General features: G+C 45.3%; 1 protein-coding gene across 1 annotated transcript in view; it reads left to right on the top strand.

Annotated features, from left to right (window-relative positions):
• The window catches only part of KIFAP3 (kinesin associated protein 3), a 347,223-nt gene that overhangs the window by 314,027 nt on the left and 12,016 nt on the right, over positions 1–21,180 (top strand). Inside the window, exons 16-17 of the mRNA XM_075322100.1 lie at positions 13,861–13,946; positions 14,096–14,285. Of these exons, the coding sequence (XP_075178215.1) occupies positions 13,861–13,946; positions 14,096–14,285 (276 nt within the window). The remainder of the gene's footprint in view (positions 1–13,860; positions 13,947–14,095; positions 14,286–21,180) is intronic.

Below are 21,180 nucleotides of genomic sequence, written 5' to 3'. Positions count from 1 at the left end.
CAGCGCGAGTGAATGGTTTAGATAAGGATGTTTGCTGCGAAGTAGAGAGTTTCGGAGGATTGAGTTTGGCCAGGTAAGTGTGTATGTCACATTTCCTCTTCTCCTTTTCCATTGGCGTCTCTTCTGGGCAAATTTGATACAGGTCTGAATAGAACCATAGAAATTCTTTTGATATTTGGGAATAATCATGCGTGTGATGGCCTTGGGGAGTTTTAATTGCATGGATAAAGGTGCAGGCTTGTCTTTTTTTTTTTTTTTTATCAATGATATCATTAGTTTAGTAGGTTTATCACCATGATGGAACATACGATTTTTCCAACTTAAGTATAGCTTGGCTGACTGTTTATTGATTAGATCTCTATGAGCCACTCGTCTAGCAGTCGGTTTTTCCAAGGTCTGCTGGGATAGAGACTTCTTGTGCTGAAATTCCAAAGTGGCTATCTGTTCATGGAGGTTTTGCAGTTGCGATTTCCTTTGCTTATTAAGGTGTGAGAAATGGAAATCAACTCTCCCCTTATGACCTCATTGTGCGCCTCCCACAATATTGGGGCTGTGATATCAGGTGTCTCATTTACTGTAAAATAGTTACGGAGACATTCAGAGATGCGTTTTCTATTGTCATCTGAGGAGAGAATTGATTCATTCAATCTCCACGTACGGTGGAGCAGGTATGGTCTCTGTAGGGAGAGTCTGGCATCAACCAGAGCATGATCAGAGTATGGTGTTGATTGAATTTCGGTGTCCACAACATTAGGTACGAGATATCTTAGCAGGAAGATGTAGTCTAATCTATGATATGATATGATTTGTGAGTGTGAGAGAAGAAGGTAAAGTCTTTGGTTGTTGGATGCAAGTAGCGCCAAATATCAATCAAGGAAATAGAGAGAATAGTGCTTTTAATCCGGGATAGATCTCGAAGGGAAATGTGGCTCTTTTTTGCGGTGGAGTCTAATTTAGGTTCTAGGGCGAGATTGAAATCCCCGCATAGTATAGGGGTGCCTTCCAAGAATGCCCAGAATTTTTTAATCGTAGACAATAGCCAACGAATCTGCTTGACATTTGGAGCATAGAGGTTCCCCAAGGTTACCATTAATCCAGCCTGTAAGCCTTTAATGAAAAGGTAACGACCTTCGGGATCTTCAACTATGTCGCGGAGCAGGAAAGGTATATCTTTGGCGAGGGCCACTGAAACCCCCCTGGATCCTCTACTTGGGGAGGGGGCATAAAACCATAGATTATAATGTGCTTTCTCAAAACATGGAATTTTGCCTTCACGGAAGTGGGTCTCCTGTAAGATTATGATGTCTGCATGTCTCTTGTGCAAACTAGATAGAGTTCGTGACCTTGGTATGGGGGAGTTTAGCCCATGTGCATTAAATCACATTAAATACCTTGTGATGGGTCGACATATTCAGATCTGTGGGTAACGGAGCATATTTTCAAGAGGATGAATGGACCAGACCTAGAACAAGAAGAGAAACAAAATCAGGGAAACCAAAAAGGAAAAATAATTTTGTAGGTAGAATAAGATGAGAAATTCAATAATACCAACATTTTAGAATTCAAAGATATAAGCTATCGTCAGCAGGGGGCAGTAAGTGTAAAATCCCTATAAGGACTTCAAACCTTCTACATATAAGAATAATAATAACAACCAGTAATTGACCGACACTAGGACCCCACAGCGGTGTTTGCTTTCCGAATTCATCAGAAGTTTCTTTGCCGCTTTACGCCTGGATCTGTGGGGTTTTGGGTTGAGGGTGTGCCATGGTGACGTCTCAGGGAGCGGCTGTAATGCAGAAGTCGAATGGTGTATTTCCAGATCCAGATATTTCTCCAGTGTGATCCCCAATTTTTCACAGATTCCTCTTCTTTCTGCTGAAGATCTGCCTTGATAGTGTTTTCCTTTAGCTGTTATTGCAATGCCGAATGGGAATAGCCAGCGATATGGGAATTGGTTTTGGCGTAGCCCTTCTGTAAGAGGTTTTAGTAACCATCTCTTAGTTAAAGTGGTGGAGGCTAGGTCTTGAAATATTATAATTTTCGATCCTTCATAGCTTATTGATTCCGCCTCTCTTGGCTTCTTTGAGTATGAGTTCTTTGACTCGGTAGTCTAGGAAGCGGCAAATGACATCCCGTGGTGGTTCACCCTGTTTGGGGCAAGGTCTTAATGATCTATGGGTTCTGACCAATTCCACTGGAGGCGAGGGATCAGATTCCAGAAGGTTAGAGAATATAATTTGCAGGGCCGAAACTAATGCTTCGATTGCTACTGATTCTGAAAGGAGTTTTAATCTGAGGTTATTTCGCCTTTTCCTATTGTCGTGGTCCTCCAATATGGCATGGATTTGGTTAATACTATCTCCTTGATGTTGTAGGCAGGAGATGATGGAATTTGAAGTAGTGATAATGGTAGGTTGTGAGACTTCCAGAGATTCCACCCTATGGCCTATGTGGCCAATATCATGTTTGATGTCTGAAAGTTCTTTTACCACTGGCTCCATAGCTTTAGTAAGAATCTGCTTAATAAAGGATCTGGAAATAGGGAGGTCTTTGTTGGCGGTATCTCCCTCTGTCATTATCTTCGTCTATATCCTGGACGTCTTTAGTAGTTAGGTTATGGGAATTGTCGGTCTCGGCTTCCGCTGAGGGTAGGTGCCTGAGTAGTAGTCGCAGCTGGTTTAGGCAATGAACTGGTCATTTTGTTGCTGATTTTAACCATTGTGAAGTCTTTTTTTCAGAGAAAATGGGGTCTCACCTCACTACCCCCTCTGCGCAGCGTGGAAATAGGAGTTTTACATGTCAATTGGAGGGTAAGGGTGAAGATATTCCACCTTTTATATCAGAAGAGCTATGTGTCAGATCCTAGATGTGGCAACGCTCCAGCTCGGTATATGCCAGAATGTCTATCCCTCTGAAGTGGCAGTACATATACACCACTCTCAGCATTGATTCTGGAGTAGATATATAGGATCGGACAGACTATAGTTATCCTCTATTGTGCTGGAGGATTATGCTTCGGGCCTCAGGCTGTGGGTCTCCTCACCCCGGGTCTCCGCTTCAGTGCTTAAGCCAGTTGTGCATCGGGTGACCCCACTACCTGTGGTGTGTAGCCAGGCTGAGAACAAACAATTGCTGGGGGAGACTGCTGCCAAGCCGGCGGGCGCAAGCTTTCAGTATGATGGGTGTCCGTTACCGGATGGGGGGGTGGCAGGGCGGCGCGTTCACAGCGGTCAGTCCAGGGTCCCTCCGAGGGGGGCCAGGGGAGTCAGGAAACTGCACTTACCATCCGCCTCTCTCTCTGATCTCTGACGAGCTTCCACGCCCACTGCCGTCTGCTGCCGCCTAGTCTTCATTGAGGCCCAAGGACCACTAAGTGGCTGTCTATGAGCTCTGCCTGGTTCACGCTCCTCACCGCTCCAGCTGTCCACTCGCTTCCGGATCAGGTAGGCGACAGATCCCCCTCTGTCCACAGGCTCCCGGATCCTCTGCCACACCAGTTGAAGTCACCACGAAATACCGGGCCCTGACACTGACCTCCACAAGATGGCGTCGGGTCTCCTCTGCTCTCTGGCAGCCTCCGAATTTGCAGTCCCCCTACAGCTTCAGCTGGAGCCCGGGTAAGGCCGCCGGTCTCTGGAGTGCCGTACCAGTATCAGCGGTGACTCACCGATCCTCTGCTGGCAGATTTTAGCCCCCAGCCAGGGTCAGATCATTTCAGGCCTTGACGCCTTCAATGTGTCGCTAGGCCTCAGTTGTAAAAGGAGTCAAGGTCCCTCAGGAACAAAAGGGGGGCTTCAGCAGGTGTTTTTGCTGGCAAGAAAGCAGGATGCTCTCAGATGTGTAGGAGCTCCTTCACATGCATCTGCTTCTGCCCGCGGTCATTTTGGTCTCCGTTTGCAGCGTTTTGGATGTAGCGTGTTTTTGCTGTGTCCAAAACGCTGTGGTGTACAATACAAGCATAGTGGAAGGATTCAGTAGCAAATACTGACCTGTGGAGTGTCTTTCCAGACCGCAGCATGTTATTTGGTTGCTGCTGTCGTTTGTGTCCTCCGTAAGGAGAACACAAGCAGGAGACCGCAGCGCACTGAACCCTGATCAGGGGCACAAGCAGCTGTGGTCTCCTGGGGAGGTGACATCCAGCCCCACAGGTAAAGACCCGCTGCGTCCAGGACACAGCGAGTCCTGATCGTAGGCACATACTCTTATAAACAATAAGTGTAAACAGAAAAAATATCTACAAGTGCTAAATTATATGCTTAATGCAAACTCGGTAGTTTTTCTTGTATTTCATAATTCTATTTTAAAGAAGATCTGACACCTAAATCTGCACTATATAAAAGCTGCGCATTACCTATCAGGTCTATTCTATTAGATAAAATATATTTAATAATATTGTGCTTCTGGTTAATAGAAGCAATTCGAGAATACTGTAGACTTAATGTTCTGCTTGTCTGCTGAAATCATGATGATATGCCGCTTTCACACTGCGTTCTGATCTCCGTTCAGTGGTCTATTAGGGGCTTCGGTCTGAACTCACCACAGAACGAGTTTTGAACATATGCACTGATGGGACCATTTACTATAATGGTGCAGACGGAGTCACCGTGTGCACTGTCATGCACCATTTTTGGGAGTAAACTCTTTCTGGAGATGCACTGGAGATCCCCATGCACACACAGAAACGCACATAAATAGATACGTACACATATAGGCATATGTACATATACGGTACATATTTGAAGCCAAATTCCCTAAAATGCATATTGTAACGTTGCTTACCGCAACCAGGGGGTTTCACTCGCTTGCAGCAGTGCTAGGTAGCTTAGGCAACACAGGTATCACCATCTCTTATAAAACCCAGGAGTTTGTTAGACTCGGCATTAACTGCTAAACAAATGTAACAAAGCCTCTCCCGGCTTAAAGGAAAATATAACATATCCACATACCGTGGGCTTCCAGTCCAATTAAATGTCCATAGTGGAGTCTCCACACTCTGGCTCCTGCCAGCGAACACCACTCACTGTGGTTGCTTCCTGCAGCCTCCAGCCCTCTCCAGCCAGGCTCCAGTCTTTTCCCCAGTCCTCACCTGGACTGATTACCAGAAGTCTCTCCAGTCTTCACACAGACTGAGACCTCCAGCACACAAATCTCCATGTGCAGCTCACTCTCAGACTTCTGTCTGTCTCTAAAACTAAGTCTATTAAACTCGACCGGACACACCCACAGGTGGAAGTATGTGATTCTCCTGCCCTATCCATCACACCAGCCATTGTTTAAAGGGAGCCTGACCCTTAATTCCAACCCCCAAGTCCTGTAGAACTACAGGTCCCACAGTCACACCTTCAGTTCAATAGCGCAGGGGATCCTTCTCCACTGTGACACACAGCGACCATCCAGAACATTGGTGGTCACTACCTCACAATATAGACAGACAAATCTATACACACAGTCATATACACTGACATACATAGATATATACATCATACATCCAGACACATTAGAGGTATTAATATGGGGAAATCGACGACAGCCTCACTCACCTCCCCCGCTTTTCTCTGTCCAGCTCCTCCTGGGCATGTGATGGACATCACTGTAACAGACCTAGGTTCGCACACTGACACTGCTGTATATTTATCACAAGGGAGGATGGCTTTTTTTAATTATATCACAGGAGGAGCTGGGGACTACAGTACAGTCATGGCCAAAAGTTTTGAGAATGCTACAAATATTAATTTTTACAAAGTCTACTGCTTAAGTTTTTCTAATGGCAATTTGCATATACTCCAGAATGTCATAAAGAGTGATCAGCTTAACAGCAATTACTTGCAAAGTCAATATTGGCTAAGAAAATGAACTTCAACCCCCAAAACCCATTTCAACATCATTGCATTCCTGCCTTAAAAGGAGCAGATAACATTGTTTTAGTGATTGTTCCATTAACACAGGTGTGGGTGTTGATGAGGACAGGGCTGGCGATCAATCAGTCATGATTAAGTAAGAATGACACCACTGGACACTTTAAAAGGAGGCTGGTGCTTGGTATCATTGTTTCTCTTCAGTTAACCATGGTTATCTCTAAAGAAACACGTGCAGCCATCATTGCTCTGTACAAAAATGGCCTAACAGGGAAGAGTATCGCAGCTACAAAGATTGCACCTCAGTCAACAATCTATCGCATCATCAAGAACTTCACGGAGAGAGCTTCCATTGTTGCCAAAAAGGCTCCAGGGCGCCCAAGAAGGACCAGCAAACGCCAGGACCATATCTTAAAACTGTTTCAGCTGCGGGATCGGACTACCAGCAGTGCCGAGCTATCTCAGCAATGGCAGCAGGCTGGTGTGAGTGCTTCTGCATGCACTGTGAGGCGGAGACTGCTTGAGCAAGGCCTGGTTTCAAGGAGGGCAGCAAAAAAGCCACTTCTCTACAGAAAAAACATCAGGGACCGACTGATAGTCTGCAAAAAGTACAGGGAGTGGACTGCTGAGGACTGGGGTAAAGTCATTTTCTCAGATGAATCCCCTTTTCAATTGTTTGGGACATCTGGAAAACAGCTTATTAGGAGAAGAAGAGGTGAGCGCTACCACCAGTCTTGTCTCATGCCAACTGTTAAGCATCCTGAAACGATTCATGTGTGGGGTTGCTTCTCAGCCAAGGGAATCGGCTCACTCACAGTCTTGCCTAAAAACACAGCCATGAATAAAGAATGGTACCAGAATGTCCTCCAAGAGCAACTTCTCCCAACTGTCCAAGAGCAGTTTGGCGTCCAACAATGCCTTTTCCAGCATGATGGAGCACCTTGCCATAAAGCAAAGGTGATCACTAAATGGCTCATGGAACAAAACATAGAGATTTTGGGTCCATGGCCTGGAAACTCCCCAGATCTTAATCCCATTGAGAACTTGTGGGCAATCATCAAGAGACGGGTGGACAAACAAAAACCAACAAATTCTGGTAAAATGCAAGCATAGCTGTCCATTCTTGCATAAGCAATCAGTCAGGATTAGGTCCAGAAGTTGATTGAGAGCATGCCAGGGAGAATTGCAGTTGTCCTGAAGAAGAAGGGTCAACACTGCAAATATTGACTTGCTGCATTAACTCATTCCAACTGTCATTATAACCTTTTGGTACTCATAATATGATTGCAATAATATTTCTGTATGTGATGTAAACATCAGACAAACACAATTAAAAACCAGAGGGCAACAGATCATGTGAAAATATAATTTTGGTGTCTTTCTCAAAACTTTTGGCCATGACTGTATATACATCACAGGAGGGACTGGGGGTTGCAGTATATACAACAATGGAGGAACTGGGGTTATAGTATATACATCACAGGAGAGGCTTGGGGCATAGACTGTACTTGAGGGGGCATACATATTAGGCCTTTTTCAGACGTCAGTGATTCTTGTATGTATGTTGCAGTATTTATATGTACCAGAATCTGGGACATACGCAGACCCATTATAATCAATGTGTCTGTACACACATAAGTGGTTTTTCACTGACAGTGTCTGTGTGGTGTACACGCGTGTCTGTGATTGCCGCACGGAGACATGTACGTTTTTTTTCTGGCATCACTGATGTCCCATGGACTACACTTTGGTGTGATCCGTGAAACACGTACCAGAAATACACGGATATTGAAAATAAAAAACATTTTTAACTCACCTTTTCCAGCGACGCTGTGTTTGGCCTCTGCTTTCTGCAGCTTCCTGGCCGGCTCATTACTGGCATGCATATTCATTATGCACGGCACAGCCGACCCGGAAGTAGCTGCAGAAGTGAGAGAGACAGCAGCCGGATGCTGCACCGCGGGAGAGTTCAGCACCACGGACAGCAGGAACGGGGTCAGGTGAGTTTATGTCCATGTGGAATCACGGAGCCTGGATTGCACATGGAAAGCCACGTTTGCCGTGAAACACGGCACACGGAGGGACATATACATACACATACACTATACATACACTAACACGTCAGTGAAAAACGTCTGTGTTTTTCACTGATGTGTGAAATCAGCCTTACTGCGGGGTGGCATTCACTTTACTGAGGGACATACATGTTACCAAAGGGCATACACGTTACTACAAATTACTTGGGGAAATGCACTTTACTCTGGGGCATACAAATTACCAGGTGGGCATACAAATTACTAGGTAGATATACACATTACTGGTAGCATAGATGTTACTGGGGGGCATAGAGCTCTGATTTTGGGGCTCATACAGGTCTGGGAGTACATACAGCTCTGGTGGGGGGCCCCATACAGCTCTGATGGGGGGCCCCATACAGCTCTGATGGGGGAGGTGCCCATACAGCTCTAGTGGTGGCGGTGCCCATACAGCTCTGGTGAGGGGGCTTGGGGCTTACAGATCTGGTGGGGGGGCTGGGGGCATACAGTTCTGGTAAGGGGGGATGGGGCAAACAGTTCTGATGAGGGGGGCTGGAGGCATACAGCTCTGGTGAGAAGGTAGCTAGGGGCATACAGCTCTGGTGAGGGGAGCTGGGGGCATACAGCTCTGGTGAGGGGGGCTGGGAGCATACCGTTCTGGTTAGGGGGTGTGGGGGCATACAGTTCTGGTGAGGGGGGCTGGAGGCATACAGATCTGTTGGGGGGGGGGGGGCTGGAGGCATACAGTTCTGGTGAGGGGGGCTGGGGGCATACAGTTCTGATGAGAGGCAGTGGCTGGAGGCATACAGCTCTGGTGATGGGGCGGTTGGCTGGAGGAATACAGTTCTGTTTTTAGGGGGGCTGGAGGCATACAGCTCTGTTGGGGGGGCTGGAGGCATACAGTTCTGGTGATGGGGGTCTGGGGGCATACAGTTCTGATGAGAGGGAGTGGCTGGAGGCATACAGCTCTGGTGATGGGGCGGTTGGCTGGAGGAATACAGTTCTGGTGAGTGGGGCTGGAAGCATACAGCTTTGGTGAGGGGGAGGTGGTTGGAGGCATACAGTTCTGGTGAGGGGGGCTAGGGGAATACAGTTCTGGTGAGGTGGGGCTGGAGGCGTACAGCTCTGGTGAGGGGGGGTGGCTGGAGGCATACAGTTCTGGTGAGGGGGGCATACAGTTCTGGTGACGGGGATTGGAGGCATAAAGCTCTGATGAGGGGGGGTGGCTGGATATGTATACAGTTCTGGTGAGGGGGGGCTGGGGGCATACAACTCTGGATAGGGGGGCTGGAGGCATACAGCACTGGTGGGGGGTGGCTAGAGGCATACAGTTCTCGTGGGGGGTGTCTGGGGGCATAAAGTTCCAGTGAGGGGGGCTGGGGGCATACAGTTCTAGTGAGGGGGGTTGGAGGCATACAGCTCTGGTTGGGGGGGGTGGCTGGAGGCAAACAGCTCTGGTGAGGAGGGGGTTTGGGGCATCAGTTCTGGGTAGGTGGGGGGTCACGTACAACACTGGACCCGGTGACGTTCCTTGGTGCTGCGGCTAGTCTCCCTCCAGTCTCTTCATCTGTGTACAGGAGCTCAGCATGTCGCGCGGTAGCTCCGCCAACAGATGAACTTCCGTACACTAGCAGCTCAGCGGTCAGCGGTGCACGCTGGGCTGCAGGTGCCGGGTTTAAAGCGCTGGCTGCCAGGGAAGTGCAGCTGCCACTGACCCATAACATGTAGCAGCAGCACATGAGCCAGAGCAGGTTGAAGTAGCACTCGACTCTTCTCACGTGGATAGGAGGGGGAGAAAGCGAGACTGGAAGAGAAAGCGAGACGTTGAGAGAGTGGGTGGGCGGAGCGATGGGGCACATGGCTCACTGCCTTGACAGTGGGACATCGGCTTAAAACCGGGATAGTCCCGCTGTATCCAGGACGCTTGGGAGGTATGGTCTCATTATGAAGTCGACAGTCTGTCCCCTTTTCCTTTCACATCCACTAAATTTATGTTCGGAGCAAGCAAAGGCCAGATATAAAGACTGCAGTTGGTTTGTTGATTGTCCATTAATATGCACATTGACTTCAAATCAGCTGTAGTTTCAAAATGCTAAGGGAAATATAAACCACCACTCCAGCAGGGGTTTTTTCAGTTCAGGAGTGGTGCTTTAAATCGAAATCCCCTGCCCACTGTCTTATAATCACCTTCTGGTGTCTTCACCTTCTCTGATGTTGCTCTATTCCTTCGGCAACATCTTGTGACCGTAACATCTGAGTGGACGTAGGTCAGAAGTTACATCCAAAGCACTTCATGCAAGTCTATGAGCGTCAGAATGAGGCTCTCATAGACTTGCATTGAAGAGCGACCTCTGATGTGGTAATCCAAAAACACTGGAGCCGGTCACAAACTGAAGAAGACCGACTGGAGCAGCGCTAAGAACGGATGTAGTTGCCAGAGGGTGAGTATTAGACTAAGGGCAGGGGACTTAAATTTTAAACACCACTCCACCGGTGAAATGAAAAAAAAAACTAAAATGATGGATTCTTTAAAGAAGACTATGTATAAAGTTGCTTTATTCTTAATTTCTTCTTTGTTTATTTCTATTGAGCATAAAAAACAGTCCAACATAGTCTCAAAATAAAAAAATGGGAGTTTTTTTTCAAACCACTGCCCACAACCAAGCTTCCTCTTACAGGAGGTACAGGCTGATCCAGCCTATCTCAATCAATAACATGCTGGACGGTTAAGTGATTGACAACTCCGTTAAAGGTTTTTCCATTACCATGTTTCCCCTGAAAATAAGACAGGGTCTTATATTATTTTGGCTCCAATAAATCCGCTAGGGCTTATTTTCAGGGGATGTCTTTTTTTTTTATTGCTGTACGTTGCCCAGTGGTTGCTGTAAGACCCAGAAAATGTAAAGTCGTGCACTGGCTAGTTAAACGGATGTTAATGCAAAATGAATATTCACCCCTTCCCCCACCCACACCTCCAGTGATTGGGTGCTTTCAGAATGCTGTATTACTTTCCTATTAATGCAAAATGAATATTCACCCCTTCCTCCATCCACCCCTTTTCCTTTTGTGTCGGCGTCAGTCATTGGGTGCAGTCAGACTGCTATATTACTTGCCCCTAAATGCAAAATGAATATTCACCCCTTACCCTGCCGACCCCCTCTGTGACGGTGGCTCTCCTGATTCGAGCGTGACAGCATGTATTTCTCTACAGCTGTCATTCTCAGGTCAGGAGAGCAGACGACCAGTCTGAAGATTGTGATGCAGTTTGATTGCACCCAGTCACTGACGTCGGCGTGGATGAGTGGGCAGGGGAAGGGGTGAAATAGTAATTTTGTATTACATACGTTTAACTAGCCAGGCTTACAGCAACACAACAGGACAACGTGCAACAATACAAGTTACAGATATTTTAAGCTTACTCCTAAAAAAAGACCAAAACATATTGCTAGGCCTTATGTTTGGGATAGGTCTTTTCAGGAAAACACTATGTAAAACAGAAATCACAGTCAAAGTATGCAGAACTCCATATTGGAAATAGATTGTGTTTCTAATGTTGTCTTTGACAACCTGAGAACACTTCCTGTTTAACTATTAACAACTTTGTCTTTTCATTACATAAGGGTCATATTGTTTATTCCCTTTGATAAGACTTTGTGCACTACTGTTATGTAAATGGTACATAGTTGTCTAACTCTGAAATACAATAAAAATAGCCAAAACAAAAAAATCACTCAATCGGTTACTGTTGGAGACGTACCATTAAGCTTTCTATCTTTCAACATGAGGAGCAATGGATAGTTTCTCATCTGCTCAGAGAGCTCCAGGAGCTCAGTTACACCACAGCTAGAGGCTTCTTTCCATTAAAATCCATGGAACTCTAGATGGCTTTGTGTCCCTGCCACCACTCATTAGGGATTTGCAGAAGAAGAAAAGCCCTGTGCTTGTTGTCACATTTTGCATCTCGACTCTTGATACAGAACAACAGTGTATAGTTGTAGTCATCATTACAAGACCGGAAGCAACACAGATGGCTCCTGTGACGACTTGGACATGATGATATTTTGTTCATCAACTGGGGATAAGCCCGTCATTGTTTCTACAAGATTCTTAGGAGTCTAGTGTTAAGGTGGTGTCACACATAGCGACGACGACAATGACGTCGCTGCTAAGTCACCATTTTGTGTGATGTAGCAGCGACGTCCCATCGCTGTCGCTGTGTGTGACATCCAGCAACAACCTGGCCCCTGCTGTGAGGTCGCCGATCGTTGCTGAATGTCCTGTTTCATTTTTTGGACGTTGCTCTACCGCTGTGAAGCACACATTGCTGTGTGTGACAGCAAGAGAGCGACGAACTGAAGCGAGCAGGGAGCCGCTGTCTGGCAGCCTGCGGTAAGCTGTAACCACGGTACACATCGGGTAACCAAGAAGCCCTTTCCTTGGTTACCCGATATTTACCTTAGTTACTAGCGTCCGCCGCTCTCACGCTGCCAGTGCCGGTTCCCTGCTCCCTGCATACGTAGCTTGAGTACACATCGAGTAATTAACCCGATGTGTACTCTGGCTAGGAGTGCAGGGAACAGTTACCCGATATTTACCTTAGTTACGCTTCCACACGTCGCTGCTAGCTGGGGACTGACTGGTCACTGGTGAGATCTGCCTGTTTGACAGCTCACCAACGACCATGTAACGCCGCAGCAGCGATCCTGATAAAATCAGATCGCTGGTCGTGATCGCTGCTGCGTCGCTATGTGTGACACCACCTTTAAAGTTCTTGTTGACTCATGTAATTGCCTTGGCCAGTGAAGGTCATATACCCAGACAAAGCAATTATGCGAACCTCCCGTTGTATTACGATATGTATTGCTAGATGCGATGTAACTTAGCTGTCTCTCCCTTGTCTCTGCCAGAAACCATTACTACTGGGATATTTTGTATACGGCTTAAAATCTAGCCAATAAGAGCCCAGTCTTATCCACCAGTCGTGATGACCCCAATGGTCTGAATGGAGGACTGTCCATTGCCCAGGTAGACTCTTGCTACATGATACCAATCTACTATCTGCGGATCCGATTGGCATGCCATATCCGAACCTGGATTATAATACTACATGGACTTCAGCATCGAATGCAAGGATTCGGCTGAGATATGAAAGACTACCTAAGGAGGAATCCAGCTTGGGACAAACCAGTCACCTGACTACAGACTTTGCGGTCCTCAGCCAGCTTCCTAAATCTGGCGTTATTCCATTCTTGGTGGGTGCCCGCCAAAAGCGGGGTGCTGCTGGTTTGGAGTAAGTAGCACTGGAAGCTCTGAGGCACGGACATGCTAATCCCTGGTGAGACAGCGTAAGGGTGAGAAACAGTTGTCGGTTACATTTTGTGGTTTTGCTGGTTATGTGCCATATGCCGTTAATTGTTTGGGGATCTAATAAAGTCTTAATATTGTGATAACCTCACCCTGTGTTGTCGGAGTAGTGTTTCGCCCACGGTTAAGGAGGTCGGGCGTTCAGTTGGGATGAGCCCTGGGCCATGCTGTCTTTCTAAAGGCGGCCGGGCCAGCGGACGAGAGCACACACTGACCCCCTGTGTCTCCACAGCTCCCTCTTCCTCTGTTAGTGCACGATGAGTGGTGGCCACAGGGCTGAGAGCAGAGGGTGTCATTTTTTTTTCCTCTTGATTATTGGAATACCCTTCATAGCCTAATGCCATGGTCAGGCTGTATGGACAGTAATGGTGACACTCAGCTACCTAGTCGTTACTTTCAACAAAGAGTACCACATTGCCAACTTCTAAAAAAAGATGCCCCAAAACTGTTCTTTTACTCTTAGTAATGCAGGCGTGACAGGGGAGCTGGCTGCTCATCTTTAGTTTTTTACCAGGACTGGTTTTTCTGCACTGTATTTTGAAATAAGTAAAATATATTTGCTGTTCTAATATTTTGTAACTTTCCTTAATGCATTATTTCAGAGGCTCCTGCCTATCTGATAGACTTAATGCATGATAAAAATGCAGAGATTCGAAAAGTATGTGATAACACCCTTGATATCATCGCGGTAAGTTAGTAACATATTCTTTCTGTATACCCGAAGTATCTGTCTTTTTGATAAAAGTTGTCACCTAAATTAATATCATTAATGCAAGATTGTTCTTTGTACACATTTATTAAGTTCATACTAGATGTAAATTTCATTTTTCCATGTAGGAGTATGATGAAGAATGGGCAAAAAAGATACAAAGTGAGAAGTTCCGTTGGCATAACTCTCAGTGGCTTGAGATGGTGGAAAGCCGTCAAATGGATGAAAATGAGCAATATCTTTATGGAGATGAACCAATTGAACCGTTTATCCATGAAGGAGATCTACTGGAAAGACCAGACTTGTACTACAGTGCAGGTGAGATGCTGTAGTGCATCTGTCTCCACATTTCATAATACAAAGTGCATTCATTAATAAACAGATCTTAGACCTAATAAGACGTGTTTGCTTTAAAAATCAATTCAGAATAGCTGTAGAATCTTTTCTGAAAGTTTAACTTGCTCTCCGATCCCCTATCCTGATTGACAACTCCTCAGTGTCCCTCCTACTGCTGAGATCTTGCACTGCTCAGTACAAGCTGTAGATGTCAGTCAGTCAGCCCGGGTGGCCAGAGATGCAATACACTTGAACTGATGAGATATTCAATGATAAAATTGTTCTAAAACGTATCCTTATTACAGGGTTGTACAACCGTTCTGACATTGATTCTTAAAGTAAATACACCAGTCTCATCAGGTTGAAGAGATCTACTGTATTCCATAATGAATGCAGCTTGTATTGTAATTTGGAGACCAATCCACTTTAATTGTAGACTTTGGTCATGTGTGATTAGACTGCTTGAATACTAGTAGCATATTTTATGTTCATCACTTCTAACATTCTTCTGCTATTGGGATTTTTCCCTAGTGCTACCTATTAGATGTAGCAATCCTAAAAGTCAATATCCACCATTTAAGAAGTCTTATCATATTACTTAGAATCCACTGGGCTCGTTAAAAGGTCGATATTAACTATTAGGATTGCTATATCCAGTAGATGGCTCTAGAGTTCAAAGTCCTCATTTTCTCTAAAGTTGCTGTTTCCAGATTTAGTTTTCCAGAGGACCATTCCATGGCCTATAAGGGCTCGTGCGCACGTCACGTAATTGCATGCATTTATGCTGCGTATAGCACTGCAGCATAAATGCATGCATCCTGTGTCCCCTGCAGAATCTATGTATATTGTGCATGATATGTGCGCACGATGCTTTTATGAACGCAGCGATTTGGGTGCTAAGATTTTGACCCAAATCCATGCATTCATAAAATGAGCATGTCAATTAATTTGTGCGCTTTGGATGCAGTTCCCATTCTGTCTATGGTGGGGGCAGCATCCATAGCGCATGAAATCGGCTTTTTTTGTACAAAAAAATTGCATCCATTATGCAGTGTTTCTGCAGCGATTTGACACGCACATGTGCTATCAAATTGCTGCAGAATATTCAGCAGTTACGTGCGCATGAGCCCTTAGTCTCCTTAGGCTTCATGCGCACGCTGCATCTTTTTGTGTTCACAAACTGCAGCCAAAACTGCACGTTGTCAGAGAACCTGGAAATGTCATAAAAAATGCTTGTAATTGTAGGTGCGTTTTCGGTGCGTTTTTCACAACATGCGTTTTTGCTGCGTTTTTGTGACAAATGTTGACAAAAATGCAGGAAGAATGAACATGGTGCATTTTTTTGACACAAACTTTTGTCAAATAAAACGCTGACAAATAAACTGCAATGTGTGCATATCAAATGTGACTTCTCATAGACTTTGCTGGGAAGTCAAATGTCAGAAAGTTCTGACAACAAAACTGCAGCCAAAAACGCAGCAAAAAACACAGCGTGCGCAAGTAGCCTTAGGCTACGTGCGCAATAGGCGTTTTTTCACGCTGCGTTTTTTTGTCCATTTTTGTCTCAAAAACGCACTCGCGGCAAAAACGCATGCGTTTTTACCGCGTTTTGGTGCGTTTTTTGCTACGTTTTTGCTCACTGCGGTTTTAATCAGTGAACAATGCATTAAAGATTGTTGAGAAAATAAAAAGGTCTGATGTTATTTCCTTCTTCAATATGTTCTTCATTCTCCACTAGTGTATGCAGGAGAGCAGACAGCTGCAGAACTAGTGTATGCAGGAGAGCAGACAGCAGATGCAGAACTACAAGGCTCAGCATGCTCCATCCAGGACTGTATGCTGGAGGGAGAGGCAGAGGAAGCAGAACTACAAGGCTCAGCATGCTCCATTCACTAGTGTATGCAGGAGAGCAGACAGCAGCTACAGAACTACAAGGCTCAGCATCCTCCATACAGGACTGTATGCAGGAGTTTTTTGCCCCTAAAAAAAAAATTTACGTGGGCTTCGCCATATTTTTGTATCCTAGCCAGGTACAGCAGGCAGGTACAGGCTGCCCCCAACCCCCAGCTGCCTATTTGTACCCGGCTGGTAACCAAAAACATAGGGAATCCCTTTTTTTTTATTTCATGAATTTCATGAAATAATTAAAAAAAGATGACATGGGCTTCGCCCAATTTTTGAGTCCAGCCAGGTACAACTAGGCAGCTGGGGATTTAAATCCGCAGTGAAGAGTGCCCAAGCTTTCTGGGCACCCCCGCTGCGAATTGCAGTCCGCAGCCACCCCAGAAAATGGCGCTTTCATAGAAGCGCCATCTTCTGGCGCTGTATCACACTCTTCCAGCTGCCCTGATGCCGGGTGGCTCGCTGGGTAATAATGGGGTTAGGGCTAGCTGTATATTATCAGCTGGCCCTAAGCCCGAAATTCATGGTGTCGGGAATATTAGACATGGCCACCATGAATTTCTAGTAAAGATTAAAAAAAACAACACACAAAAAAATATTTTTTTTTAGAAATAAAACACACACAATTAGTGATTCCATCTTTATTGAAATAAAGAACCCCCCTCCACAGTAATCATGGGTCAAGGGTCCCGCGCCGTCCAATCCAGTTCCAAGATCATCTGATCGGTTTGCTGGAAGGCAAAGCGATCAGATGATGTCAGGTTCAAGGGCTTGAATCACATGACATATCAGCTGATTGTATAAAAGCCGTTTATACAATGCATGATATATATATTGCATGAGTGCAAAAAAAACCAAAACACACATCCGTGCTGAATGATTATCGGCAACCCCTGGAGCGATCGGACCGGAGTCTGATCCCGTCCGATCGCTGCAGGAGCTGCCGGTAATCAGCTGATGAAGTCTCCTGATGGCATCAGCTGATCGTTTAGCCAGCCGGGTGGTAAAAAGCCGGCTTCACCGCGAGACTTACGATCAGCTGATGCATCAGGTGACCGCATCAGGTGATCACTGCCAGGTCCTGCAGCTATCGGACGTGCCCAGGAGCACACAGCCGGAGCGGGGGTGGCGGTGGTACTAGAAGAGGAGCTGGGAGCGGACATGGCACCGGGAGTCTGCAGACAGGTGGTGAGTATGACATTTTTTCTACTGTTCACTTTTGATTTTGCAGCTGCCTCCACCTTCCGCCTGGCCATGGCGCCGCACGGGAGTGGACATGGCACCGGGCGGGTTGTGGAAGCAGCGGTGGCGGTACCGGGAGGATTCACGCTTCTGTGTTTACCAACAGAAGGAATCCTCTTCCTGTACACGTCACTTTACTACCCACCCCTTGCGTTTATAGCTGCGTTTTTAGTAATAGGAACGCAGCTATATTTGCAATTTGCGTTTTTCATTGCGTTTTTGAACATCTCATTGAACTCAATGTGTGAAAAACGCAGAAATAATTGACATGCTGCATTTTTGTGGTCACCACAAAAACACAGCTACAAAAAAACGCTGTGTGCAGACTGCACTTCTGAAAACCCATAGACATTGCTGGGGAAGCAAAGTCACAGCATTTTCTGCACAAAAACGCGGTAAAAATCGCCGCTAAAAATGCAGCAAAAACATCTAGTGCGCACAGGGCCTTAAACTTGATTGGGACGCTCGACAATTAAACATTTCTCTTTCGACACCTTGGGATTTTTCCCATCACTTTATGTTCACTGTTCCATCATCTACACTGGAGATCAAAATGAGAGAACAACACACAATTTCCTAAATGTTGCGGTCATTGTGTCGTCCTATATGAATATATCCTAACATGAGGAAACCCGCAGGATTTTAAGCTTATTTCATAAATTTAATTTATTCTAAAGCTCGTAATAAAAATGTAAATGAGATAAATGAAAAAGAACACTGATCAAAATTACAGAACACTTTCAGATACCTGGAAGTTATTGGTGAAAATCCTTGGTGACAAAGTTATGGCTAAAAACCCACAACAATCAAAGAACTGTGGAAGAGACTGGAAGAAGAGTGGACCAAAATCACACCAGAGCAGTGTGAGAGATTAGTGATGTCCTGTTGCTGCAGATATTGATTGGTGACTGTTGTTACTTTCAGAAAATTTACTTATAATCTTTCTCTCTTCTACAGTCATTGCTCTTGTCTATTTATGATCATCACGTTTTCGGAAAAAAAAAAGTTTTATGTTGATAAACTTTGGATCTTTTGTAAAACACTGTGTTAGTGGCATGGTGCACCCCTTACACAAAACCTTCAGATGTTGATCAATGTAGATTACATTATTTCTGAAAAAAGCAAGTGATCATTGTTCTCTAATATTGATCTTCAGTGTATTATTGGAAGTTCTGCTGCTTGTAATGGAAGCAATTCCAGTACATACCTAAAAGCATAATTTGTTAAATTTAAGTCACATTTATATAAAATGTTGAGATTCTTTTTGTTCCTTTTTGTTAGTCCTTTCTTTTCACATATACTAAGAAATACAGTACTTTGAGAACTCTGCTACTGTTGTTGCCATTGAAATTGTCATCTGTGCAACCAGAAGAATGTTACCACTGTAATGACATCTATAGTATGATGATTACCTCATTGCTTTTTGGACTATATTATAAGTATTTGTGAGGAGGGTTTGATCTTGCAAATCAGGTGCTGAATGTATAATACCATATAGCAGGTGATGGTGTGCTGCAAATTCCGTAGTTGACTGCTTACATCTCACATCATGCAGGAGGCTTAGTGTAAAGGCGCCGTTACAGGGGACGATATATCTAACAATATGTCGGCGAGGTCACGGAGTTTGAGACGCACAACTGGCATCGTTAGAAATATCGTAGCCTGTGACACCACCGAACGACTATGAATGAGCAAAAATACTCACCTTATCGTTGCTCGTTGACACGTCGTTCATTTTCATATCGTCTGTCCTTCTCTGTGCCGGTTGATCATCGTTCCCGAGGCAGCACAGATCGGTACGTGTGACACCCCGGGAACGACGAACACAGCTTACCTGCGTCCCGCCGGCAATGCGGAAGGAAGGAGATGGGCGAGATGTTATGTCCTGCTCATCTCCGCCCCTCCACTTCTATTGGCCGGCCGCTGTGTGACATCGATGTGACTCCGAATGTACCTCCCCCATAAGGAAGAGGATGTTCGCCGACCACAGCAACGTCGTCCGGGAGGTAAGTACGTGTGACGGGTGTTACCGACTTTGTGTGCCACGGGGAACTAATTGCCCGTGACGCACAAACGATGTGGGCAGGTGCGATCGCTTTTGCGATCGCACGATATATGGTCCCGTGTAACGGGGCCTTAACACTCATGTGCTGCCTCCCTTCTGAGACCTGCAGCGTGCTCATCCAGCAGCTCGCGTTCATGTACTGTATATAATCTACTTCCTAGCACCTACACCAACATAACGAGTGCTGAACTTACGCTTTTGTCATTGCATTCTGTGTATGTAGCATTGATCTGCCCACTTAATTTATCGGGTGTGTATCTCTGGTACAAGCTTGATACAAGATATTGAGTACTATAATGCTATATGTATGGAAAATTGCCATTTTCATTTTACATTAGCTATTCTTTATTTCTGAAAACATATTATTTATTATAAGCAATTGTGGAGTAAAAATGCTCACTAAACTGCTATATTGCTAGAGAGATGGCATTTTCAAAATCTGCACCCATTCCCTTTTAAAGGGTGCTGGTACTTCAGAGGCTCCTCAAATGCAGAATCTGAAGTCAATTGCGTTCTTTACCTTGTGTGCCTTTTCCTAACAAATATTTGGTATTGCCATTTCAGGAATATCTTCTAAAAACTGCAAAATCAGTGGAGTAAATATTGAGTTGTTTCTCCTTCACATCATCTATGTACTGTATTATCGGGATTTTGCTCGATTTCACCTACTCTCTGCTGTAACTCCTGTAAACCTACTACTATCTTCCCATATACTCTTTTCAGTACATTGAGGCCTAAAATTAGACTTTTAACATGTGGTGATTTATCAAGGCTTTGTAATATAATGGTCCCTCAAAGCTACTTCACATCCTACTTTTTACAGTCCAATATAGTTCTGAACATTTTCTTGAAAATATGAAAAATTGCAGCTAAACTTAGAAGCTTATTAATGTAAAGATGTTTATAAAATATGCCAGAAAAAAATAGACGTTACCAGTAGTGATGGGTGCACTCGCACTGTAAAAGTCCGGATCCGTTCAGTTTCAAAAGTATCCAGTTGCCACACCCAAGCCTGGAGTTCTCAGGTTACTCCGGCTAATAATCCAGGTCTGGCACTCGGCTAGTACAAAATAATAATCCAAGCGACGCTATACTTATCAAGCCTCCGGCACGGCTGTTACTCCTCCCGCGATCATCCATTCACTTCCGGGGCTGCGCATTCGGCTCATACATACGCACTGCTTTCCACGCCCATCGGTATCTGTGATTGGTTGCAGTCATATGGGCTGCCCCCCTGAGTGACCGCCTGTCTGAAGCTTCCAATCACAGACCTGGTCTGCGAATCTATAGTGTACAGTAAAAATAAATAAAAAAAATATTGCCTTAAGGTCCCCCCATATTATGATACCCAGCACAGATAAAGCATACGGCTACAGCCACCAGCCGTGCACTTATCTTAGCTGTGTTTCAAAATAAGAGGAACCACATGCGGCTTTTTAAAAAATTATTTCAATAATTTTTCAAAATGGTATGCGATTTCCCCCCCACCCCCAATTTTGATACCCAGCCAAGAAAAAGACCGACAGCTGGGGGTTGGTATTCTCAGGCTGGGGAGATCCATGCTTATTGGGCTCCCCCCAGCCTAAAAATAGCAGCCCGCAGCCATCCAGGTTTGCCACATACATTAGATGAATACCAGCCCTCAGCTTTAGAGCTTTATCATTGCTG

Source organism: Anomaloglossus baeobatrachus, chromosome 8 (assembly GCF_048569485.1).
Source record: "Anomaloglossus baeobatrachus isolate aAnoBae1 chromosome 8, aAnoBae1.hap1, whole genome shotgun sequence".
NCBI lineage: Eukaryota > Metazoa > Chordata > Amphibia > Anura > Aromobatidae > Anomaloglossus > Anomaloglossus baeobatrachus.
Note: the sequence above shows the minus strand (reverse complement) of the source record. Positions and strands in the feature narration are given on the sequence as shown.